At 41.9% G+C, this 26688-nt stretch overlaps 2 protein-coding genes across 3 annotated transcripts; both read right to left on the minus strand.

The window, feature by feature from the left end:
- Positions 1–1546: 1546 nt before the first annotated feature.
- On the minus strand, positions 1547–6212 carry ctu1 (cytosolic thiouridylase subunit 1 homolog (S. pombe)). The gene is made up of 3 exons (XM_051902777.1): positions 5938–6212; positions 3905–4407; positions 1547–2424 (listed from the first exon to the last, which is right to left on the minus strand). Exons 2-3 carry the CDS (start codon positions 4398–4400, stop codon positions 1889–1891), a joined length of 1032 nt encoding a protein of 343 aa, XP_051758737.1. The 5' UTR covers positions 4401–4407; positions 5938–6212; the 3' UTR covers positions 1547–1888.
- A 2215-nt stretch (positions 6213–8427) lies between these two features.
- On the minus strand, positions 8428–25610 carry LOC127517321 (4-galactosyl-N-acetylglucosaminide 3-alpha-L-fucosyltransferase 9-like). Of its 2 annotated transcripts, XM_051902775.1 has the most exons (3): positions 25320–25610; positions 10178–10294; positions 8428–9880 (listed from the first exon to the last, which is right to left on the minus strand). In XM_051902775.1, exon 3 carries the CDS (start codon positions 9870–9872, stop codon positions 8769–8771), a length of 1104 nt encoding a protein of 367 aa, XP_051758735.1. In that variant the 5' UTR covers positions 9873–9880; positions 10178–10294; positions 25320–25610; the 3' UTR covers positions 8428–8768. The 2 variants fall into 2 exon arrangements, with proteins under 2 accessions (XP_051758735.1, XP_051758734.1); XM_051902774.1 differs by lacking the exon at positions 10178–10294.
- Positions 25611–26688: the final 1078 nt, after the last annotated feature.

The following is a 26688-nucleotide window of genomic DNA, read 5'->3' on the forward strand; positions in this document are numbered from 1 at the left end:
ATCAAAACCTTCTGCTAGAAATCCAATAATGGGCCGTGGTTGGATCTTCCATCAGGACAATGATCCAAAACAAACATCAAAACCAACACAAAAATGCGTCACTGAGCACAAAATGAAGCTTCTGCCATGGCCGTCTCAGTCCACTGACCTGAACCCTGAAGAAAATGAGTGGAGCGAACTGAAGAGAAGAAACACCAACATGGAGCTGGAATCTGAAGGATCTGGAGAGATTCTGCATGAAGGAATGGTCTCTGATCTCTTGTCAGGTGTTCTCCAAACTCATCAGGCATTATAGGAGAAACCTCAGAGCTGTTATCTTGGCAAAAGGACGTTGCAATAATTGGGTGCCAATAATTGTGGCCAACGTGAACTAGCTTTTCCCCCCATTTTCAATTGTTTTACTTCAATGAAAGGTTAGATTTTTGTGAATTATTTTAATGAAAGATCAAAAGGATAAACAATGCAGATTTATTTTTACAGCCACCTTTGCTCATATTTACCAAGGGTGCCAATATTAGTGGAGGGCACTGTAGCAGGCGAAAAACAGTATGTGACAAAAGAAGAGTGTCCAAATTCACAGTACTCATAAAAGAGTAGGCAAAAAGTACCCAGATGAACTGCTACTTCCGGCGAGATTGAGAAGTGTGCAAATGATGGACACATTACTATCCCATGAGGCCACAGGAGAGGATTTGTGAATGACAGTGAAGCGACACAACTCTGATGCTGGTAGGTCATGTGACAGTGACACTGCATTCATATTACAGACATTCATTCTATATAAAACATACTTTTTTTAGCGGTCGCAAAGTAATTACTTATTCAAAATAAGTACCTGCTCAAGAGAATATGCGATTTCGGACGCAACCTAAATGTCTTTTCACAAGATGAAATATAAGTCTCTGGTGTCCCCAGAATGTGTCTGTGAAGTTTCAGCTCAAAATACCCCACAGATCATTTATTATAGCTTGTCAAATTTGCCTCTATTTGGGTGTGAGCAAAAACACGCCGTTTTTGTGTGTGTCCCTTTAAATGCAAATGAGCTGCTGCTCCCGGCCCCCTTTCCAGAAGAGGGCGGAGCTTTAACAGCTCGCGTTTCGGTTGCTCAATAACAACAAAGCTAGAAAATCTCACGCAGCCAAAATGAGGATTGTCAGTAATGGTGTTCAGCCTTACATTGTTCAAACCGGAGTCGACACTGATGGAGAGACTCAGGAAGAAGTTACAACTTTTAGAATGAAACTGGACGTTTCTGAATGGTTAGTGGATAAATTTATGTAGTTGCTGTGGAGTTGATTCAACTCAACTACAACTCTTCCTCTCCTCTTTGTTGCGTGTTCTCGGGGGCGGGATTTATGTAAATTTTAGGAAGAAGCTTGTTGTAGTCCCAGCCATTTGTTGTAGTCCTTAAACAGAGAATTCTGTAAAAGAAAATATCTCCCTTTGCATTGAACTTTGTGCGTCGTAACTTTGCAGATGTTGTTTATGCTCAAACAGCAACATTACACACTAACTAAAGTTAAAAAAGTGAAATCATAATCAACCACCCCTTTAATAATTTTATTGTCATGATTTTAAGTTAAAAAACAAACAAAAAAAAACATAAGCATCTGATATGTTTCTCCTGAAGTGAATGTGGTGCAAGTTAGGAAAGTTCATGTTTGTCTTTAAAACAAGTATCTCTGGTTTTGAATGGCAAAGTTTGTAATTTGCTCTTAACTTATCACGATATGTGACTTTCAGTTCACTGTGGATGAAATTCAAACAATCTCTGGAGACTGACACACTTCGAATAAAACAAATGAAAACATCTCACATTATGAACATTCATCCCAAGCATCATAAAAACTCAAATGTCCCGTTTTTAAAATCTAGTCTTGATTTGGTGTCAAAAGTCCACAGCCTTCAGCTTCTTCTCTTCCTGTTCGGTCAGAGGCTCCTGAGACAGTATTTTGCCGTGCAGACGGTGATGTTTTCCAATGCCCAGCTTGGGTAAACCTCGATTCAGGCCCTCCAGCAGAACACAGGACTTACACAAGGCCTGACTGGAAATATAGCCGCAGCGCGAACACGTTCCCTGGACCGGCATCTTCACCCCGTCCTTTACAGAGAGCGTCTCCCCGGAGTGGATGACGTCTATGATGGAGCTGGGCCTGATAGACTCCAGGTCTTTGAGGAAGGCGCGAGCGTGACCCCGGTAGGCGTTTGGAGAGTAGATGCACTCTGTGGAAAAGTAATCAAGCTTCTTAAAATAGGCATAGAGGACGATTTCTTTCTCATAGGCGTATTTAAGCGGCTTGCAGCGTGGAATGGCGCCCTCTCCTTCACTGGCCGTGCTGATGGCGGTGCAGCGCCGAAGACGTGCGATATCCCCACGCAGGACATTCATCAGCACCGTCTCTGCCACGTCGTCTGCATTGTGACCTGCTCATTACACAAAACAAACGTCAGTCTGCCTCTCAGCCGTGGAAAATACATTTGTTTCTATCTATTTCTGAGAGAATAGTATCTGAGAGACTCAAAGAGTAATTCAGAATCATTTTAATGCGAGTTAAAATGTATGAAACTGAAAATGTATAAATGCTTAAATAAAAGGTCAGGATTGTGTAGGTGAAATCTAATGTGTTCAGGATGATTCAGTCATATTAAATGAGATTAACTTATAAATAAGATAAAAATGTCATGGTCATATTTCAGCCATATTTTTCATGTTTTTGAAAGAAGTCTCTTATGCTCTTCAAGCCTAAATTTATTTAATCAAAAATGCAGAAAAAAACAGTAATATTATGAAATATTATTACAATTTAAAATAATGGTTTTGTATTTTAATATACTTGAAAATAAAATTTATTTCTGTGATGCAAAGCTGAATTTTCAGCATCATTACTCCAGTCTGGAATGATCCTTCAGCAATCATTCTAATATGCTGATTTGATACTCAGTTATCATAATGTTGGAAACAGTTGTGCTGCTAAATATTTTTATTAACCTGTGATACTTTTTTCACGATTCATTGATAAATAAAAAGTTAAAAAGAACAGCATTTATTCAATGCCTGATGAAAATTCAGCTTTGCATCACAGAAATAAATTATATTTTAAATTATATTAAAATAGAAAACCTTTATTTTAAATTGTAATAATATTTCACAATATTGCTGTTTTTGATCAAATAAATGCAGCCTTGAAGAGCATAAGAGACTTCTATCAAAAACAATAATGTGTCCAAACTTTTGACTGGTATTGTATATAATTTGTACAAAAATGCCTATTTTAGGAACATTAATATATAACAATTATTAACAATTGATAACAATTAAACATTTGCCACTTGAAAAATGTTATGTATAAACCATTTTAATTTAAATGAGCATAAATGAAAGGCAGTACAACAAAAATGACTGTCAGTGATAATTTCTTTTAAAAACAATAAGAATTTTTTTTTTTTTGCATTAATTGCATAATTTACTGTCATGAAAAAGGTCCTAAAAACATGCTCAATTCAACAACAAAAAAAAGAAAAACATAATATATGAAAATAAAAGCTAGCATTCTGTCTTTATTGGCTCTTTTAGCTGCCTAAAGCAATGAATTATTCCACATATCAATGACGTCATCGTCCTTCCAAGAAGTGAATTTAAGGAAAAATTAGAGTCTACTCTCTTTTATTTTAACTTTATCTTATTTAGTATTGTACACCTGTAGAGGATGATCTTAGAATTACCACAATGTTGAATAGTAAATGAATAAAAATAGAAATATATAACAAATTAAAATGTGATTATTAAATTCTCTAAAGTGGACACACTTAAATGTATTGATTAAGCCCGAGATGCCACAATGCAATTTATTAACACTGAAACACATTATTTAGTTGGAAAAGTCAGTCAGAAGACATTACTCGCCTGTGCATATCTTGTCCACTTTCAGCATCATGGCTCCTCTGTCCAGCGCCTGTCTGCGAAACACACCGCAGAACGTGCAGTTATTCTTCAAGCCCACCTGCTTCACGATGGCGTCCATCGTCCAGCCGTACAGCTCTTCATAAGACACGATCTTCAGCGGCAGCTCATACTGCTGCTGGTTCCTCTTCACCGTCTCCAGGGAATCGTCTCTGTAACCCGTGATGCCCTCATCCACTGACAGCAACAAAAGGTTCAGCCCGTAATCGTAGCGCTCGTTCAGGACCTTCATCACATGAGCCAGGACGGTGGAGTCCTTCCCACCCGAGGCACCGATGGCCACGGTCTCCCCACGATTAAAGAGTCCAGCAGACACGATGGTTTGATGGATCTCCTCCTCAAAAGCCCAGAAGAAGCAGTCCTTACAGAGGGAGTGTCCAGTCTTGGGCCGCTTGAGCACGGCCCGTCTCTGAACGCAGTTACTGCACAGGATGGGCATGATGACACTGCAGAGCATTTCAGAGTAATATCAGAGCTGGCCTCATCAAAACACTCGCTAAACTGATCTTTAACCCGCTTTTCAATCTTTTAGATGTCACAGGTCCCCAAAATATGATCATCTGCTAATTTAAAAGGCAGATATATATGTGACCCTGGAACACAAAACCAGTCATAAGGGTCAATTTTTTTAAATTGAGATTTATACATCATAGCTTTCCATTGATGTATGGTTTGTTAGGATAGGACAATATGTGGCCGAGATACTAGCTTTGAAAATCTGAAATTTGAGGGTGCAAAAAATCAAAATATTGAGAAAATCGCCTTTACAGTTGTCCAAATTAAGTCCTTAGCAACGCATATCCACTCACAAAAATAAATTTATGATATATTTACGGTAGGAAATTTACAAAATATCTTCATGGAACATGATCTTTACTTAATATCCTAATGATTTTTGGCATAAAAGAAAAATTGATAATTTTGACCCATACAATGTAATATTGGCTATTGCTACAAATATACCCGTGCGACTTATGACTGGTTTTGTGGTCAAGGGTCACATATATTCATGTATAAAGACCAAATTTATACTTTGAAAAAATCTGCATAAAATATTTACTGGAAAATATTTAGTTTTTATTATATTAAATTACATGCAAGGAAGTGCTAGGGGTTCGTAGAAAAGTTTTGAGAAAAACAGTGTTTAAAAGGTAAAAATAAATGAATAATAAAAAAAAAGACTAAACTAACTAATTACGTAAATGAAATAATATGATTAAATAAATTGATTTAAAAAAATTGATTCAAAGAAATAAATACATCTACATATAGTACTGTATTATAGTGAGAAGAAAAAACATGATATTTTCCATTTTATGCATTTTTTACAGTACAAATTTTGTATTTAAACATGAAAATATATATCTGCATTTCAAATTTGAGGATGATGATGATCATATTTTGGGGGTCTGTGGCATCTAAAAGATTGAAATCTCTGATTTAACCCTTTCAGCACTTGGCATAACAGTTTAAAGCATGAATATTTCCATTTAATGAACGTAAACGTTTAATGTTGTTTAGGTTGGGGGAAAGTAGGTGGTGACAGTCCTTCTAAAATATAGTTATTTTGAATATTTCTTAACACAATACTGTAAGTTTTATTCAAAAGTAACATGTTACAGAATATAAATGTATAAAATTACTTATACAACTATAAAGAGAAATGTGATGGTAACTATATAGATGTAACAACATACCACATGACAGAAATGGAAGTTGTTGGATTGAATTGTATGCACCTGATCCTAGTGATTACAAGCAGAAACCACAAAGCACATTTTGTTACTTGTTTATGGCTCATTTAAATAAATTAATACCTGAAATAAATTCGGTGTCTGAAAGGGTTAAATAACTGTCGGTCAGAAACTATATATTTCAGAATAATTTTTAGTGGTGAACACATTACTACACATGAAAAACTGAACTTTAAAATAGCAGTTAAACTGTATGAAACTTGTAAAATATAAACGACAAACCTTTAAGTGTTTCCTACGGGTTGTAATTCATTTAAACAAGAGTGAAGACCTAGGACGATGACAATTTTAAGTAAATAAAATGCGAAACCAGGGTTATAAAACAAATAGCTGATGACTTTACCGACAAATTAAAAATAAATCTCATGACTTAAAATACAACAGGATTGTTTTAACCCAGAACATCTCGGCTTCTGTACAATACATGTTTCAAGCACATCACTGACGCGGCGCACATCATGAACGTCACACTTCCTGTTTGACTCTGAGTTCCGGCGCTCTCTTTTGTCCTAGCATTGTGAAACTTTTATGTAAAGAATGTACAAATGTTATGATTATGAGTTAGCAGTTATTGAATTGTATTCTATATTAAATGTACAGTACGTTTGCCAGTGTATATAATGTTTTAGACCATGTGTAAATAGCAATAACTTGCTTCGTTTAAACACAGAGTGCAAATAGTCGATGCTAAGAAGGTTGGAAATTTATACCTCATTCCTTGACACTGCCTAAATATAATAATAGTGAATATATAATAAATAATACATAATATAATAGGCTATATAATAAAAATAGTGATTTAAATTGCTCACAAGTTGCTACTACACATAAGGATGAACCAGTGTTGTTCTGTATGTCTTTATTTGCAGTTGTAAACAAATGATTTTTTGTAAACAATCAAAACAATGAAAGACATGAAAAATATATAAACTAATCTATATAAAGTACTGCTTTTGTTCCAGCAAATTTCTTAACATGTTTAAATATTTGTGTGAACATAAAACGATTTATCAACGGAGACAGAATCTAAACAAATTTCACAGATGTTTGATGAACAGAAATTGAATAATGAGTCCCTGAAGAGAGCAGTAGCAGTCAGTGTAAGCTGTGGCCAGATTATTAATTGCTCTGTTCACATTAGTGTTGGTGGTAACGCATTACAAGTTTGAGTTATGTAATCAGATTACTTTTTGAGGTAACTAGTAAAGTAACGCATTACTTTGTTTTCACATTTATTGAATGACAGCTCTCCTGTCACCATGTTGAAATAAAGTGCAGAGGTATTGTGTCGCTGTGTGAACATGATGGGTATTGTAGTTCTAGACTAATCGTAAACATGCATTTACTCATATCAATTGTATGAAAACATTCAGTATTCCTCAAAATGAATAAAAACAGTGAAATGCAATCTCAGAATTTTATGCAAACCTGTAATAAATAACTGTATTAAATTACACAAATATACTTTATGTATTTAATATAACTTTAATCACCATTGTCTTTGCTGCTGACCTTCAATGATCTAATTCAACCATACTAATAAACAAAAATGATTTTAGATTGGATTTAGAAATAAAGGTGTTGAACTTCCTTTTCCTGTATCCTATTCTTTAATCCAGGATGGCTGCACAGCTGAAAGGTTTGTTTGAGCTGCGCCTTCTACTGTACAGGTGTAAATATGCATTTCCTTCAGCCTGAAGCTTATTCATTTCACTTTTGCTGTGAAAGGGCCTTAAAGGAACACTCCACTTTTTTTGAAAATAGGCTCATTTTCCAACTCCCCTAGAATTAAACAGTTGAGTTTTACCATTTTCGAATCCATTCAGCCGATCTCCGGGTCTGGCGGTACCACTTTTAGCATAGCTTAGCATAGTTCATTGAATCTGATTAGACCGTTAGTATCTCGCTTAAAAATGACCAAAGAGTTTCGATATTTTTCCTATTTAAAACTTGACTCTTCTGTAGTAACATCATGTACTAAGACCGACGGAAAATGAAAAGTTGCGATTTTCTAGGCCGATATGACTAGGAACTATACTCTCATTCCGGCGTAATAATCAAGGAACTTTGCTGCCATACCACCAAGCTTCCTCAAACTTTATTTAGAAAACCACTTGATTTAAAAAAACATGCTCGCTGATTATGATCTGCGCTGTGTATGAATACTTATCCACTTTTTCATTAAAAATGCTGTCCAAATTTCCTGTTTGTCATGATGACGTCTAAAGTCCCCGCCAAAGGAAGTAGTCCCTTTTAGCAATTTGTTAGCAACCGCCGTTTTTAAGACACAATAAAGGTTTAAATAAATCACAAGCGGGTTATAACTGGTGTGTTTTATGTCATAGATCAAAACGTGAAAATATTTAGAGGTTTTATTAACCACAGACCTTATTTCAGGCGATAAACCCATTTAAAAAACCCATTGACTTTGGGGCGATGGAACCGGAAGTCCTAAAATGCTAACTTGGTTCCGGGTTTTGCCTACAAAAACACATCATCCCTGAGGTACACAGCTTATGTGTGGATCAGATACCCTCGGTTTTGATCAAAAATATCTTAATTTGTGTTCCAAAGACAAACAAAGGTCTTATGGGGTTGGGACGACATGAGGGTGAGTAATTATTGACAGAATTTTCATTTTTAGGTAAACTAACCCTTTAAAGTCTAATTACATTAGTTTATGTAGAAGTAACTAACATAAACAATGAGCAATACATTTGATAAAGTATTTATTTTTCATCTTTACAAATGTTAGTTAATAACATGGCTGTTCGTTGTTTTTTCTTATTTGTTCTAAGTGCGTTAACTCATGTTAATGAGTACACCAATTGATTTTAAACATGAATTTGTAAATGTTGAAATTACATTAACATAAAAATGTTGTAGACATTTGAATTAATGCAAACCTGCTGACAAACAAAAGATTCAAATAAATGTGCTTTATAGCGTGGAGGCATGTCCTTGTAACAGTAATGTAATTTAACATCCATTAGCAATGATTATCAAAACCCCTCTATGAAATATCCCTGTTTGTAACAAAATCTGATGTGATATCAATTGAAATACCACTCATAGAGATCATGAAATTCTCTATATTCTCTCTGTCTTGCTATATAGTCACAGGCAGTGCAAATAGGCAGAACAAACTCTTGGGTTTGTATGAAATGAGGAGTTGGAGTGAAAGGTTTCCTCCAGGTAAAGAACCTGCCATATGCTTCGTCGTCCTTGTCCAGCTGAAGCAGATATTCTGCCAGTGACTTTGCATCTGGGAAGTCATTCACATGAATGAAGGCATCGCCGGGAACAAATTTTTCATAGTTTTTTCTCGGAGAACCCAAAACCACAGGGACGGTACCTACAGAAAGCGGCCCATTGATCTTCTCCGTGATGTAGTCCTTGTGGATGGAGTTCTCAAAGGAAAGGTAAAACTTGCAGCTCGCCAAGGTAGGATAGTAGTCGTTATAATCCAGAAATGATGAATACGCCCTCCCGAACATATGCACTTCGATGTGTTTGCTGAATTCTTGGTAAAACTGTTTCCTTGTGCCGACGCCCGTTGAGGCAGCATTGTTACTCACAATCCAACACACCAGTTTGTCCTTTTTGGGAATTACAAAATTCTCATTTGTTTTTTTCCTGGCGCTCAAGTTCAACCGTACAGTAATGTCAGCATCACGTCTGTAGCTGAGAGTGAGATTGAACAAGTTTTCCAGACCTGGTATTTTTCGTGTGTTGGTTGGGGATTCTAAATGAAACCATATCCAACTCTGGAACGGAGGACGAGGAGATGGAGGAAGATTGGACAGGTCCCAACTGATGGATTTGTGATAAATGAGGACAGCATCTGCATTGCTGTAGAGGGATCTTTTTTCCGTCAAATGGCAAGCATTGATATTATAAACTGGTTTGCAATCACTCAGATCAAACCTGAAATTTTCAGGCCAGAACCATAGTAGAAGAATAGGTTTATCTTCTGAGAAGCTGCCGTTCTTGCCAATATAGTTGTCCAAGTATCGTTTCGGATTGGGCAGTGGAGCTGCACAGTAGTTTGGAGCTGAGAACCAGTAATAGAGGTTAGACACAGAGATGAGACCTGCAAATGCCAATATAGTAACCAGATGAAGCAGTGAATATCCTTTGAAATTTAGGCTTGACATTTTGTGATCTAAAGAGAAAAGAAACTTTTCAGTCTTGAACACAGCAATAAAATAACAACAACAAAAACTTGTTACAATAAAAAGGAATATAGAATCAGTGGTAACACTTTACAATACTGGTGCGCTAATATGCATTAATTCATGCTTAACTAATGCACAGATAATCATGTTTTAATGTATGACTCATGAAGAACTAAACCATTAATTAATGATTACTGCATCAGCAACTAATAAAGAGTCTATATGATTAATAGATTAAAGGGATAGTTCACCCAAAAATGAAAATGTGATGTTTATCTGCTTACCCCCAGGGCATCCAAGATGTAGGTGATTTTGTTTCTTCAGTAGAACACAAATGATGATTTTTAACTCCAACCGTTGCGGTCTGTCAGTCGTATAATGCTTGTCAATGGGAACTCCATCTATAAGAGTCAAAAAAACATGCACAGACAAATCCAAATTAAACCCTGCGGCTCGTGACGACACATTGATGTCCTAAGATACCAAACGATCGGTTTGTGCGAGAAACCGAACAGTATTTATATCATTTTTCACATCTAAAACACCACTATGCCCAACTGCCTTGAGCATCCGGTTGGTGAGGTCTGAACGTGCTCCGACGACGGAAGTGATCTCTCGCACTCATTGAAGTATAAGCGCGTGTCACGATCACCGTCTGTTCCTGTCTGTTCCTGGACTTCATTTCCCATAATCCTCCCTTCCAACCACATGCACACTCCACACCAATCACCAATTGCCACACACACCTGCAGATCATTACCTGGACTATTTAAGTCACACACACACACTCTCTCACCGCGAAGTCTTGATTTGCCCCGGTGATCATCTCTGAGCGTTTTCTTGTGGATTGTTTATTCTGTTACTGTTGGACTGTTTACCCGTTGTGATTCTCTGCTGCCTGCCCTGAACCTTGCCTGTATACTGGACTGTGTTTGCTTGCCGCCTGCCCTGATCTCTGCCTGTGACCTGATACTGTTTGTCTGCCGCCTGCCTCGACCATTGCCTGTTCCTGTTTATGTTCTTGCCTTTGCCCCTGTCAACCTGTGTATCTACTATTCTTAATAAAGCTGCAAATGGATCCCCGCTGTGCCGACCCATCATTACAGAAGACTTCGCCAACACATGGATCCAGCGGCTTTCCTGAAGAACAATGGCCCGGTAGGAATATCGCACAATTGTTATTAGGACTCACGCAGGGCACACGATCGATTGAGGATTATATCACTGAATATTTGAACATTGCTTATTGGTCAGATCTGCCGGACTGCGTGCTCATAGACTTTTTCTGTGAGGGCATCAATCAGCCACTTAAAAAACTAATTCGTGAGGGACCCCGCTCCTCCCTTAGTCATTTTCTGGAATTTACATTATTGACTGTTGGCTCTCCGTTTACTGTGGGTGTCGCGGAGGAATGCGACACTTCATCCATTCACGTAATTGCTGCTGTGCCAGAGGACACTCACAAGGTGGCGGCTACAACAACAACACCAAGTCAAGCCACAGTTGATATTCCTGAGCCCAGTCAAGTCACAATTGATCTTCATGAGCAAAGTCAAGTCACAATTGATCTTCATGAGCAAAGTCAAGTCACAATTGATCTTCATGAGCAAAGTCACGTCTCTGCTGATCACCCAGAGTCACGTCACGTCTCCGCCGATCGCCCAGAGTCACGTCACGTCTCTGGATCTGTTTGGGAGCGGAGTGGGTTGCGTTCCAGTGTGGCTGATCCACCACTGACGTCAGCGCGAGCGGCTGGCATTCCTAAGCCTCCGCCGGCCGCTTCGCACCCAAGCTCGCCGGTTGCTACGCACCCAAGCTCGCCGGTTGCTACGCACTCAAGCTCGCCGGTTGCTACGCACTCAAGCTCGCCGGTTGCTACGCACTCAAGCTCTCTGGATGCTATGGACAAGATGGCCGCTTTGCCAGTGCCCACGGGCAAGATGGCCGCCCCGCCAGTGTCTGGGAACATAGGGGTCGTTCCAGCCAGTGAGTCCACTCCAGAACCAGCTCCAGCCCGTGAGTCCGCTCCAACCCGTGAGCCCGCTGCAGCGCCCACAGAGGAGGTAGGCACAGAGCCACCGCCTCAACCACGTAAACGGAGGAGGAGGAGGAAGAAGGCTTCCTCCATCCCTCAAGGCCCGGAGGCCTTCCCAGAGCCCGCTGTAGGCCCGGAGGCCTTCCCAGAGCCCGCTGTAGGCCCGGAGGCCGTCCCAGAGCCCGCTGTAGGCCCGGAGGCCGTCCCAGAGCCCGCTGTAGGCCCGGAGGCCTTCCCAGAGCCCGCTGTAGGCCCGGAGGCCATCCCAGAGCAGCCCGCTGCCGTCCCAGAGCAGCCCGCTGCCGTCCCAGAGCAATCCGCTCTTCCTGATACGGCCACGGAGGCCGGCGCCGAGCTCCTCGCCCTGCCGGGGCCACCCGAGCTCCTCGCCCTGCCGGCGCCACCCGAGCTCCTCGCCCTGCCGGCGCCACCCGAGCTCCTTACCCATGAAACCGCCACGGCCTCCGTTGAATTCCCCAAGAACCTTTTTGGGGGGGGCCATATACCTAAGGGTGGGGAGCTTGTGGGTGGGGACCCTGCACGGCCGCGATCATCAGCGGCCTCCGAACTGCTTGAGCTTGCGGGTGGGGACCTTACACGCCCACGGCCTTCAACTGCCTGTGAACTGCTGTGGCCGGCTACGGATCCTGACCTGCCGTGGGTGCCCAAGCCACCTGACCTGCCGTGGGCGCCCAAGCCACCTGACCTGCCGTGGGCGCCCAAGCCACCTGACCTGCCGTGGGCGCCCAAGCCACCTGACCTGCCGTGGTCGCCCAAGCCACCTGACCTGCCGTGGCCGCCCAAGCCCCCTGACCTGCCGTGGTTGCCCGAGCTACCTGACCTACCGTGGCTGTCCGTGGCACCTGATCCGCCATGGCTGTCCGTGGCACCTGACCCGCCATGGCTGTCCGTGGAACCTGACCCACCATGGCTGCCCGTGGCACATGACCCACCGTGGCTGCCTGAGTTCCTGGATCTGCATTGGAGACCCTGTTCCTGTTTACGTCTCCGATGCACCCCCCCCCATCTGTGCCATGTACGCCGCGAGGACGCGCCTTCCGGAAGGGGGGCGTTATGTCACGATCACCGTCTGTTCCTGTCTGTTCCTGGACTTCATTTCCCATAATCCTCCCTTCCAACCACATGCACACTCCACACCAATCACCAATTGCCACACACACCTGCAGATCATTACCTGGACTATTTAAGTCACACACACACACTCTCTCACCGCGAAGTCTTGATTTGCCCCGGTGATCATCTCTGAGCGTTTTCTTGTGGATTGTTTATTCTGTTACTGTTGGACTGTTTACCCGTTGTGATTCTCTGCTGCCTGCCCTGAACCTTGCCTGTATACTGGACTGTGTTTGCTTGCCGCCTGCCCTGATCTCCGCCTGTGACCTGATACTGTTTGTCTGCCGCCTGCCTCGACCATTGCCTGTTCCTGTTTATGTTCTTGCCTTTGCCCCTGTCAACCTGTGTATCTACTATTCTTAATAAAGCTGCAAATGGATCCCCGCTCTGCCGACCCATCATTACAGCGCGAGAGATCACTTCCGTCATCAAAACGTGTTTTCAGACCTCACCAACCGGATGCTCAAAGCAGTTGGGCATAGTGGTGTTTTAGATGTAAAAAATGATATAAATACTGTTCGGTTTCTCGCACAAACCGATCGTTTGGTTTCTTAGGACATCAATTTGGTTTTGTCTGTGCATGTTTTTTTGACTCTTATAGATTGAGTTCCCATTGACAAGCATTATACGACTGACAGACCGCAACGGTTGGAGTTAAAAATCATCATTTGTGTTCTACTGAAGAAACAAAGTCACCTACATCTTGGATGCCCTGGGGGTAAGCAGATAAACATCAAATCTTCATTTTTGGGTGAACTATCCCTTTAAGTAATATATGAATTGCTATTAATTAAATGTTTCATGATGTATTAATTCCTTAATAACATATTTTAACTAAAAGTGTAAGTTAATGTGTTAATTACCACAATGGTTTGAAGCCATGTATTTCAACTTCCAGCTGTCTGCTTTAATTAATCATTAACTAATGATTTGCAAATGTATCATGTTATGACTTTACTTGTTGAGGCACATGACTATTAACTATTGTTAAGTAATATGTCAGTATTGTTTTGACATTTTGGATTTCAATTTCCAACTATCTACAACCGTGATTCCACTGATGAACTTCTGCATCCAGAACCTTGTTGTTCATGGCACAGGAATGTGTCAGGTTAAGCTTGAGGTCTAGGGAGAACATGTGGCCGGGCACTGCTATTTTGTAACGCTGTGTCAAGACCGGACAAAGAGAACCCATTATAATCAGTGATAGTGATGCTACACTGGATGCGGCACGACGCAACACAACACAACAAAACGTCACTTCTGTTATGAAGGACTTGCAATGGTCTGTCACATGACTCGATAATGGTCGCATCCAGTTTAAACACAGTGCAACATCAGATTGTGGTGTGCTGATATTTGTGTGCAGCCCAACTTACCCATCCTTCAAACACATTCTCTGTCATTACACTTACTGCATGCGCAACTGTCAAAACCCATTAATAACATATTACTTAACAATTAGTTAATAGTCACGTGCCTCAACAAGTAAAGTCATAACATAATGATACATTTTCAAATCACTGTAAGAAATTGTAGTCTGCCTCGACCCAGATTCCACTCCAAAGTATATTTTAGAATGAGCTCATCCCCAAAATGGCTTAATTATCACAGAGAAGAAAGTCAACAGTTATGCTGTTTCTGCACCATTTGGGTTGATCACATCCTGTCCAAATGGTCATCAATTGTAGAATGGGAATAGGTGTGGGACAGTGGGAACCATCTCAGACAATGGGGTGTGTCACAACTTCATTAACATACAGACCACAGCTGTTAATACACTACATTTACATGAAGAGTGGTAAACTGTAATAGGATAAAAGGTTTGAGATTTGGATGTTCTGGGTTCATTCTGACGCCGATGAACCCAAGGTGCTACATGTACATGTCACTGCTACGCTGCAATAAACTTCTTCATCAAGATCTTCAACGTCCTCATAATTTTTCTCACATTGGCGAGTCACCCAGCGAGGGATTTCCGAAAAAAGTGGGCAAAAGTAAGAAAAAGCTGTTTTCTTTCTTTTATGCTGGTTTTTGTCAGGGAACCCCCTCGTTTAAAAAAAAATCTAGAAAGGAAATTTTAAGGACAGAAGAGAATTTGGTTTATTCAGTATTAGCAGGAGAACCCTTATTTAAAGAAAATATATTTCCCTATAAATGAATGATCAATATATTACATGATTTAACAGTATATTGTGTAAATATATTACAGTATATTGAATAATACATAAGGAATTGCCGCTTTTCATATATTGAAAAATATGTGATAATATATTTACTAATATATCGTAATGTTTGTAATTTTATATTCAGTAATATACTTCATAATATATAGATTTATATGTGATCAGATATGGTAATGCATGCATAATATATTGCAGATATATTTACTCATGCAGTATAAACACATATATAATAAAATATATTATGTAACACATTTCTTACATTTTTAATGTTTCATAGTTTCAAGTAAGTTGACAAAAGCACACCTGCATGTACTAAAGTTTCTATCAAAGAGACTATCACTGTGCTATAGCGTGCACAGCTGTTATTGTTTAAATAAAGTTATTATAGTCTTAATGGTGTTCAGCCAATCATAAACCTCACCACAGGCTCTACTCTTCAGCACAATGGTAACCCCAAAAACTCACACATACCAGAAAACCTTTTAAATTCCAAGATAATACAACTTTAAACACTAACAGATCTTCCCCTATATCAGTATTGAGCAAAACACATGAAATAACACTTAATTTTAACATTTACTCTCCTTTAACATTCAGAAGCAAAGCATGCTGGGAACTAGAAGTCTGTTGTAACCACTGATTGTAACTCATTCCATGAATGTGTGTATATATGTGTGTACAATACATTCACATGTATGTGCAATATATGTACACAATAAAGGATAAAACTTTATGAATGTAATGCTATTTTTGTCTTCATTTATAAATATTTTATATGCATAAATATATAGCCATACATGGTCAATCCATATATTGCAGTATATTGAAAAATATAAGCACTAGTTTCCCATATATGGAAATGTATTATGTAATATATCGCATTATATTTTGCAGTATATTCCCATATATTTTTGTTCCGTAAGGGGAGTTCTTAAGCCTAGTCTACCGTAACTGAAACTGAGTGTAGAGTTGTTATAATTCTGTTGAAATTCTAAAGTAACTGAATTGACCCAATGCAGTGTGGTCACAGAAATGATTTCTAACCGTTATTTGAAAGAATAACTGAAGTGCAGTGAAGGGAGTCTGACGCACAGTGATTCTGTGAAATTTAAAACAATTACCCGAAGCAGTGTGGTTTTGCCCAACGTACCGAGGCATTGTTTTAAATTTGACAAACTGTTAAGCCCGAACTACTGTGGCTAGGTATGTGGTTTTGTCCAACTTACTGTGATAGTATTATATGTTTAACTATTTAGAGTAGTGAGATTTAAGGCCCGATGGAGTTCATTTGCGTCTGAATTAGACTAACGGTTATCTTAAAGCAACTAGATAACATATAGTCATTGAAACAAGACATTGTGAATAGTTGTTGAATTATCACAGTTCAATAAGGTTTTGAAAATGGAAGAAATTATCATTAAATACATTGCTAAGCACGGTTCACCTGGAATGTTTGATGGGATAGAGAAGACAGATGACCCTTACAAGTGGGCTACGGCTCAATTCAAAAATTCCCCCAAAGTGCCTAAGAACAAAGAAGGATAGATTGCTAATGCGCTTCAAGCTGTTTTTGCTTCGTACAAAGTAACTAGAAAAAAAGTTGATGAGTTAAAAGCTGAAAATGAGCGACTCAATGTTGGGGTAATTTCTACAAAAGATTACCTGGCTAGTGAGATGATATGGAAAGAAGAAAAGATCAGAATGCAGAATGAGATTGCATTTCTCAGAACTAACAATGACATGCTTAAATCATCTGTGGAAACATTGCCCAACAATCTGGAGGAAACGAAGGCAGCTTGTGAGTTTGAATGGCATAACTGAGAAAATCACCAGTAAGTCATTGTTAGGTGTCACATTGTGTAACCCAGTTCCAGAAAAGCCAGATTTACAGGAAAATAGCTCTGAAGGTTGGGAAAGAGATTTTCAGTCATTCAGTAGTCAAGACTCTGACTGTACAGTTAGATTTCCCATGGCACCAGTTCATGCTACTACAACTGTGCGTGCTAGTGAAGGAAGGGAAGAGCAAATGATCTCTACCATGGTCAGAGGATTTAATCCAACTGAACTAGAAACTGTGATCAAGAATATTGGGAAATATTGGGAAAAAATTGATGTTCGTTTCAAGTCTGCCTTGATTAACAAATGTGACCCACTCACTCGTTCTGCTGTGTCAATGTTAGTGACACCTCTCTCTGAATATAATGACATTATTGCTAAAATGACACAGTTTTACAACAATACTGCTAATGAAAGTCAAATGAAAGATGCCAAATCTAGACATCCAGTTGCTGCCTTTGGCAGAAGAGAATGTTCTGGATTATCTGATGTTTCCATCATAGAACAAGGAGATTTGCAAGAGTAAATTCAGAAGGTGTTATTCTTTGCTATGCATGTGGAAAAGCTGGTCACATCGCTAGACATTGTCAAGACAATGAGAGATCTCTTCAAAGCTTTGTCTGTCATGCATGTGGAAGGGATGGTCACATTGCAAGGCATTGTTTGCAGAAAAGAAGGAAAGATCAGGAAGTTGTTTGTTTTGCATGTGGAAAGACAGGACACAAGGCAAGAAAGTGTCACTTTTCACATAAAAGAAAGATGGGCTATCATGATTTGCTTAAGAAAATAGGCAATTTAGAAACCCAGTTGGCACTGTTGAAAGGAAATAAAGAAGAAGACATTCACACTTTGCCAGACACATCACTGTAACTCAGTCACAAGCAGATGCTGATGTTAATTAGAATTGTTTTATGATAGTGTCACAGACACACCAGGCTCTACACTCTCACAGACACAGCGCACGTCATCACCAGAATACTGATCACTCACACCTGCAGCTCATCAGCACCCTCATCACTAGCAGCACAAAAGGCCCACGCTCTCACTCAGTCACTGTCCGGTCTCGTTTGCACTTGGTTCTCACCATTCTGCTTACCTTAAGGACTCCTCTGAAGATACTTACCTGTCTCCTGTGTTCCCTCGACTCCTCGTTGTCTCCTCGTCTCCTGTGAGTTCATCTATGTCTGCTCAAACCTCAAGTCTGCCATCCGTCTGCCCATCCTGCAAAACCAAGACAAGTATCAGTTCATCTGCCATACCAATCAATGTATCAACCTGTCTTCACTTACCTGCACTCTGTCACGTTCTGGTTGCTCAATAAACTTTAATACCTGTATGCTGTGGTCGCAGAAAAATCCCATCACACAGTCTCTCTCCAGTTTCATCGCTCACTTCAAAGAAGTTTTTGGAAGACCTGCCTGGGACTCTTCAATCGGTGAGCAATTATACCAACTCAAACAAGGTTCAATGTCTGTTAACGATTATGCCCTCCAGTTCAGAACCCTCGCTGCATCAAGTGGCTGGAATGAGCAAGTCCTCATTACAACCTATCGTCAAGGGCTGGATCCACGCGTGCGGTTGCATCTCGCTGCATACGAGGATTCCATCAGGCTTGAACGGTTTATCCAACTCTCCATCCGCTTCGCCACTTGTATGCAGTCATGTCTTGAAGAACACCAGGGCCAGCCGTTGTTTCCATCGTCACTCCGCCGACCAGAATCCGTCAGTTCTCCAGAACCAGCCAACGAACCCATGCAAGTACAGAATACTCATCTGTCGTCGGCTGAGCGGCAGAGGCGGCTGACCCAAATCTATTGTGGATTATCTGGGCATTACATCTCCGAATGCCCCACTCGCCCAGCTCGTCCAATGGTGAGTGTCATCGTTCCCTCTCTCAATAAGATGAAACCACTCACCACTGTAGTAAACCTTACTGCTGCCGGTTTGTCTCTTCCAGTTAGTGCCCTCCTCGATTCTGGGTCAGCCGGCAACTTCATCTCCGGCGCCCTCTGCCGCCAGCTACGCCTCAAGACAACAGCCATGCCGACGACTTACGAAATCCACTCGGTGACTGGAAAACCCCTTAGCCGAAGACAAGTTCGTCTCAGTGCTGGACCCATCCAACTTCAAGTCGGCGTCCTACACGTTGAACAACTCCATCTGCTGGTTCTGGAGGAATCCACCTCTGACGTGATTCTAGGGCGCCCATGGTTGGAGCAGCACAATCCTGTCATCTCCTGGAGAACTGTCGAAATCCTGAAGTGGGGTGACAAGTGTTTCCTGGACTGCTTTCCCAAGTTTCCCATTCCAAGCCCTCCTCACACTGAGAATCTGCTAGTCTGCGCCACGTCCATCGAAAGCCCCCTTGAAAACCGTTCTGTGGAAATTCCCCAATGTTACTCCCACTTCAGTGATGTCTTCTGCCCCAAGAAAGCCTCCACGCTGCCTCCACACCGGCCATGGGACTGTGCCATCGATCTGCTGCCGGGTGAGCCAGTGCCCAAAGGGAAGATCTATTCACTTTCCATCCCGGAGGAGAAGGCCATGGAGGAATACATCCAGGAGGCTCTGTCACAAGGCTACATCCGTCCGTCTACTTCCCCTGCTGCTTCCAGCTTTTTCTTCGTGGCCAAGAAGGATGGAGGCTTGCGGCCCTGTATAGATTATAGAGCCCTCAATGAGATAACTGTCAAATTCCGCTATCCACTTCCTCTCGTCCCATCCGCACTCGAACACCTCCAGGGTGCCACTGTGTTCACCAAGTTGGACCTCCGCAGCGCGTACAACCTCATCCGGATACGTGAGGGGGACGAGTGGAAGACCGCATTTGTGACCCCTACTGGCCACTATGAATACTTGGTCATGCCGTATGGATTGGTCAACGCCCCCTCCGTATTCCAGGATTTTATCCATGAGGTGCTCCGGGAGTTCCTCCACAAGTCAGTCCTGGTCTACATTGACGACATCCTGATTTACTCCCGGAGCATGGCCGACCATCGCCACCACGTCGCGGAGGTCCTGCGATGCCTGAGGGAGTTCCACCTGTACCTCAAAGCAGAGAAATGTACCTTCCACCAACCCTCAGTGCAGTTCCTTGGGTACAACATCGACCGCAGTGGCATCCGGATGGACGAGAGGAAGGTTTCTGCTATCAAGGACTGGCCCATTCCCACCACCATAAAAGAACTCCAAAGATTCCTGGGCTTTGCTAATTTCTACCGTCGCTTCATCCAAGGTTACAGCACCATTTCCACTCCACTCACCAACCTCCTGCGCAGTAAGCCCAAGTCTCTGTCCTGGACCCCAGCAGCCACCCAAGCCTTTGAAACCCTCAAGAAAGCCTTCATCACCGCTCCCCTCCTGGTACATCCGGACCCCGAGAAACCCTTCGTCGTGGAGGTCGACGCCTCGACCACCGGAGTGGGAGCGGTGTTGTCACAGCAGCAGGGGAATCCAAGTAGACTCCACCCATGTGCCTTCTTCTCCCGTAAACTCAACCCGGCGGAGACTAACTATGACATCGGCAACAGGGAGCTTCTCGCCATCAAGCTTGCCCTGGAAGAGTGGAGGCATTGGCTCGAAGGTGCTAAACACCCATTCACTGTGTTAACTGACCATAAAAACCTGGAGTATCTTCGTGAAGCAAGGAGACTTAACCCACGCCAAGCACGTTGGGCTCTGTTTTTCACTCGTTTCCACTTCTCCATCTCCTACCGTCCAGGCTCTAAAAACGTGAAAGCAGACGCCCTTTCCCGCCTCCATGGTCCCGATGAACCCTCAGACACTCCTGAGCCTATCCTACCTGAGAAGCTCTTCGTAAGCCCCATCGTCTGGTCTGAGGAAATGCTTCCCGAGTCCAATGCCTCCACCAACGCTCCGCCGGGTTGTCCCCCCGGTTTGCTCTACATCACTCGGACACGGCGCACTCCCCTCATCCACGCATCTCACACGTCACTGGGCACTGGCCACCCGGGGGTCAATGAAACCCTCTCGCTGCTGAAAGAGTGGTGGCCGAACATGGCATTGGACGTCAGAAGGTACGTGCAGGGATGCAAGGAATGCGCCATCTCAAAGAGTCCTCGGCACCTTCCCTCCGGCAAACTCCAACCTCTGTCCGTTCCCAACCGCCCTTGGTCACACCTAGGAGTGGATTTTATCACCAACCTCCCTGTTTCAGATAACTGTACCTGCATCCTAGTTGTCGTTGACAGATTCTTCAAAACATGTCGCCTGATTCCCTTAAGGGGACTACCCACGGCCATGGAGACTGCTGAGCTAATGTTCAACAATGTCTTTAGATATTATGGAATTCCGGAGGACATCCTGTCAGATAGAGGGCCCCAGTTTATCTCCAGGGTCTGGAAGGCCTTCTTCACCCTCCTAGGTGTGACCGTCAGCCTCTCCTCCAGCTACCACCCCCAAACTAACGGGCAGACGGAGCGGAAGGTTCAAGAGATCGGCCGCTTCCTCCGTACCTTCTGCCACGGCCACCAGGACTCTTGGAACCAGTTCCTGGGTTGGGCCGAGTACGCCCAAAACTCCCTGCGACAGCCTACCACCGGACTCACCCCGTTTCAATGCGTACTCGGCTACCAACCCCCACTGTTCCCCTGGTCAGGAGAGCCTTCGGACGTACCTGCGGTCGACTACTGGTTCCGAGAGAGCGAGAGGGTCTGGGACTCCGCACACCACCAGCTCCAACAAGCCCTACGCAGGCGCAGGATGACAGCCAACCTTCGGCGATCCAACGCTCCCAATTACCAGCCGGGACAGAAGGTTTGGCTGTCCACAAGGGACATCAGAATGCGCCTGCCCTGTAGGAAACTGAGTCCCAGATTCATTGGCCCGTTCACCATCCTGCGGCAGATCAACCCGGTCACCTACCAACTCCAGCTCCCACCTGAATACAAAATTCACCCCACATTCCACGTCTCCTTGTTGAAGCCTCACTACTCCTCTGTTTCTGTTTCCACAGAGCCTGGCGCAGCCGAGGAAACCCCCCTTCCTATCATCGTGGACGATGGAGCTGCTTACCAGGTGAAAGAGATCCTGGACTCCCGGCGTCGTGGTGGTCTTCTCGAATATCTGGTTGACTGGGAAGGTTACGGCCCCGAGGAGCGCTCATGGGTCCCCAGGAATGACATACTCGACCCCAACCTACTTGACACCTTCCATGCTACTCACCCAGAGAGACCAGCACCCTGTGGCAGAGGCCGACCACCATGACGTCAGGGTCCGCGGCCCTCAGGAGTGGGCCGTGGAGGGGGGGTAATGTCACAGACACGCCAGGCTCAACAATCTCACAGACACAGTGCACGTCATCATCAGAATACTGATCACTCACACCTGCAGCTCATCAGCACCCTCATCACTAGCAGCACAAAAGGCCCACACTCTCACTCAGTCACTGTCCGGTCTCGTTTGCACTTGGTTCTCACCATTCTGCTTACCTTAAGGACTCCTCTGAAGATACTTACCTGTCTCCTGTGTTCCCTCAACTCCTCGTCTCCTGTGAGTTCATCTGTGTCTGCTCAAACCTCAAGTCTGCCATCCGTCTGCCCATCCTGCAAAACCAAGACAAGTATCAGTTCATCTGCCATACCAATCAACGTATCAACCTGTCTTCACTTACCTGCACTCTGTCACGTTCTGGTTGCTCAATAAACTTTAATACCTGTATTCCTGTGTCACTGTCCCCTTCTGTGTACGTAACAGATAGTAGCACATTTTCAAAAGAATGTTTACTATCAAAAGGGGGGTGATTCTTTATAATTTATGAAAAATGTTTTATTGGCATTGATATGTAATTGTAATTTATAAGAAATGTTTTAATGGCATTAATTGTAAAAAATTAATTTAAGGCATGATGTTTTGAGATGAAACCTCTATGACTTTGATGGGTGAATGTGAAAAGATACTTGTGGGGGAAAGGGGGCAACCTCTTCTGATTATTGTTTCAGGTATAATCTTTGAGATGTTTGTCTGAAATGGGTAACCTCCTGGAGAAAGATGATCTGGTCGTTTGAAGGCCTAAAAGATCTCTGAATATGAGAAGATTCTGGTGGGGAAAAGAGGAGGCAACCTCTTCTTTTTGTTCTTGTTTCAGATATAAGCATGGAGAAGTCTGTGTGAAATGTGTAACTGTATGCAAAAAGATGATCCGGTCATATGAAGGACAAGAAGGCAAGCAGAACTAGTGAAGCCAGGGGACTTCCTTAAGAAAAAGGACTTCTTAAAGAATCAGCCAGGACAGAGTGATCACTATAACGGGAAATGCAGAAATTTCCGGACCAGCAAAGATCCAGAACTACAGGCCTAAAAAGATCTAGAAACCCTGTGACACACCACAGGATGGATGGAACCGAAAAAAAAATGCATAGAGTGGAGCAATTCATCTAGAAGGACCTGATTTCCAAATTGAAAAGATTGGACAATGGATACGAGAAACACAAAGAGATCAAACAATTTTTCTTAGAGATTATGGACAGCAGTCTTTTCACCAAGGTGGAAAACAAGTGGGCAAAGGACATTCCCACACTAAGAAATGCACAACGACACAGACTCACTACACATGACACTAGAATGAGACAATTATATGCATACTTGAATGCAGAAAATGTATTATTGAATGCTGAACGCACACATGTGGATAAAGGATGTCCACACTGAGAAAATGGACAATACTCTCTCTCTCTCTCACACACACACACACAAACACACACACACACATTATTTTGCCTGTTGATTTTTGATTCTTTGAGTTAATCAAAACGAAACAATTTGCTATTAATACTGATGCAAAGGAAAGACTGTGAAAGCCACATTACGAAAGCCCAACAAGGCCTTGAAGAAGAAAAAAAGACAAGATTTTGGCAAAACAAATGCATGTTGGGGATGTAACCTTTAAAACAGCTGTATGTGTATGAAGCTTCCTCATTATTATGTTTAATGGTCAAATTGCAGATAACTCAATGATTACTTTAGGACACTCCCACTGGCTGTGATGGTCCTTGAATGTCTTCTCACCCAAACCCAAGAAAATGCTTGTATTTCATATTGCCAAATTTTAGAAGAGTCTCTTTGATAATTCTGCCCAATTGGATGAAGCTGTAACCAGTGTGCATGAGGTGATGGCCCAATGACGGGTAAGATTCTCCGGTGGCCAGCGGAGAACAACCTAAGGCAGGGCTTCACCGCCACTGGGCACCTGACCAATAGGGAAGGGATGTGTAATCTGTGAAAAGGGAGCGGATGTGATGCTTCTTTTGGGCCAAGAGCATAAAAGGGGGGACTGTAAGAAATTGTAGTCTGCCTCGACCCAGATTCCACTCCAAAGTATATTTTAGAATGAGCTCATCTCCAAAATGGCTTAATTATCACAGAGAAGAAAGTCAACAGTTATGCTGTTTCTGCACCATTTGGGTTGATCACATCCTGTCCAAATGGTCATCAATTGTAGAATGGGAATAGGTGTGGGACAGTGGGAACCATCTCAGACAATGGGGTGTCTCACAACTTCATTAAAATACAGACCACAGCTGTTAATACACTACATTTACATGAAGAGTGGTATAAACTGTAACAGGATAAAAGGTTTGAGATTTGGATGTTCTGGGTTCATTCCGACGCCGATGAACCCAAGGTGCTACATGTACTTTGTACTGCTACGCTGCAATAAACTTCTTCATCAAAATCTTCAACGTCCTCATCATTTTTCTTACATTGGTTAATGATTAATTAAAGCAGACACCTGGAAGTTGAAATACATGGCTTCAAACTATTGTGGTAATTAACACATTAACTTACACTTTTAGTTAATAAAATATGTTATTAAGGAATTAATACATTATGACACATTTAATTAATAACAATTCATATATTACTTAATCTATTAATCATATAGACTCTTTATTAGTTGCTGATGCAGTAATCATTAATTAATGGTTTAGTTCTTCATGAGTCATACATTAAAACATGATTATCTGTGCATTAGTTAAGCATGAATTAATGCATATTAGTGCACCAGTATTGTAAAGTGTTACCGAATCAGTTTCTGATTAAATATTTAATTAGTCTTAAATAAAATCAGTGTGAAAGACTGAAAGCTATACAATGGGTATAAGGTTTTTTTTTTTTTTCCGTTCATGGCATTTTTATTAAATAAGTTCATATTTAATTATTTATAGCATTTAGATTTTAAAACTTGGAATGAACTTAGGTAACACAGTTACTCACCTCTTTTAAGATCCCCTGAGAGAAATTAGCAGTTGTGTGTCCCTTAAAGTCAGTGTGTCCCACAAACGAGGATTACACTAGCACAGATAGATGCAGGTACTAACGGAGCTGTGTTTTTAAACTAGTTTGCACTCTGTACTCTGTAGCTTCAACTGCTTTCAAAACATATAAACTGGTTAATCAAGTTCACAGTATATGATAGGGGGTTGGATATCTAGACTGGCAATGTATGATTATAAGCAGTTAAGCAGGGTTGGACAATAAGAACTACCCAATGGCCGGGCCAGTTTGAACAGTTAATGCACATGATCAGGCCAGTGCTGCATCATCATAAAAAGTTTATCATTTACCATTTTTGCCTGCTGTCACTTTCAGATCGGATGCTTGGATATAATACTGATATGTCCAGCTGTTAACGTTCACTTAAGCCATAACCAACTGTATTTACATGAGATACTGTGCTGAAGTTCTGCTTACTTGAGTGGTTTGTCAGATCCCTTTAAATACCAAAAACCTAACAATGACCTAACATTGGTCAACACAATGGACTTAGTACAAGGGATCATTTTATAGACTGAATACAGTCTCAACAAAGCACACTGGAAGAAAATCTGATGAAAAAGACTGCTGAAATCTTGTCCAGCTCCTCTACCCGCTCAGCATGGTATGCTTACACCCGGTGGGACTGGATGTTTCGCAGATGCGCCATCGCCAGTGTGCTACTTCTGGGGCCATATTCACAAAACATTTTATCTTACCACTAAGAGTTCTCCTAAATAGCAGTAAAAGTTCTTAGCTGAGAGTTTTCTCTTAAAACCTATTCACAAAGCTGCTGAGACAAACTTTTACTAAGGAATAGACAGAAGTCTTCAGCTAAGAGTAAGGGTATGGATTGATTGGATTGCTATGGATGATGTCATAGATAATCATATAGAAATACTGTAGAATGAGGTATCATGTTGCCATATTCAAATAAAGGTTTTAAAATGTAGGCTGTCACTAATTAAACTAGTATATGTTCAGATAATTATCAGCCTCTTACATGTCTGCGTCTCGAGAGATTGCAGAATTCAAGCAACAAATGATGATTTATAAACAAAGTTTGGTCAATAATCAGCTCGAGAGAAGGTATTTATATACACACAGACGAGAGCCGACTCACCTATAGTTACCCTCGATAGTTTTCTGCATCCCTCCGCCACCCTGTCCCTCACTCTCGGCTGGGATACGGGGGAAAACTCTGGGTTTGGGCTAAATTCCAAGCTCGGAATCATCCCCTTGGACAGCATGCCAAATACGCTTATAAATATATAAATATATATATAAGGTGCCACATTATATTTATATATATATATAAATATAATGTGGC

This window comes from Ctenopharyngodon idella, chromosome 8 (assembly GCF_019924925.1).
Source record: "Ctenopharyngodon idella isolate HZGC_01 chromosome 8, HZGC01, whole genome shotgun sequence".
Lineage (NCBI taxonomy): Eukaryota > Metazoa > Chordata > Actinopteri > Cypriniformes > Xenocyprididae > Ctenopharyngodon > Ctenopharyngodon idella.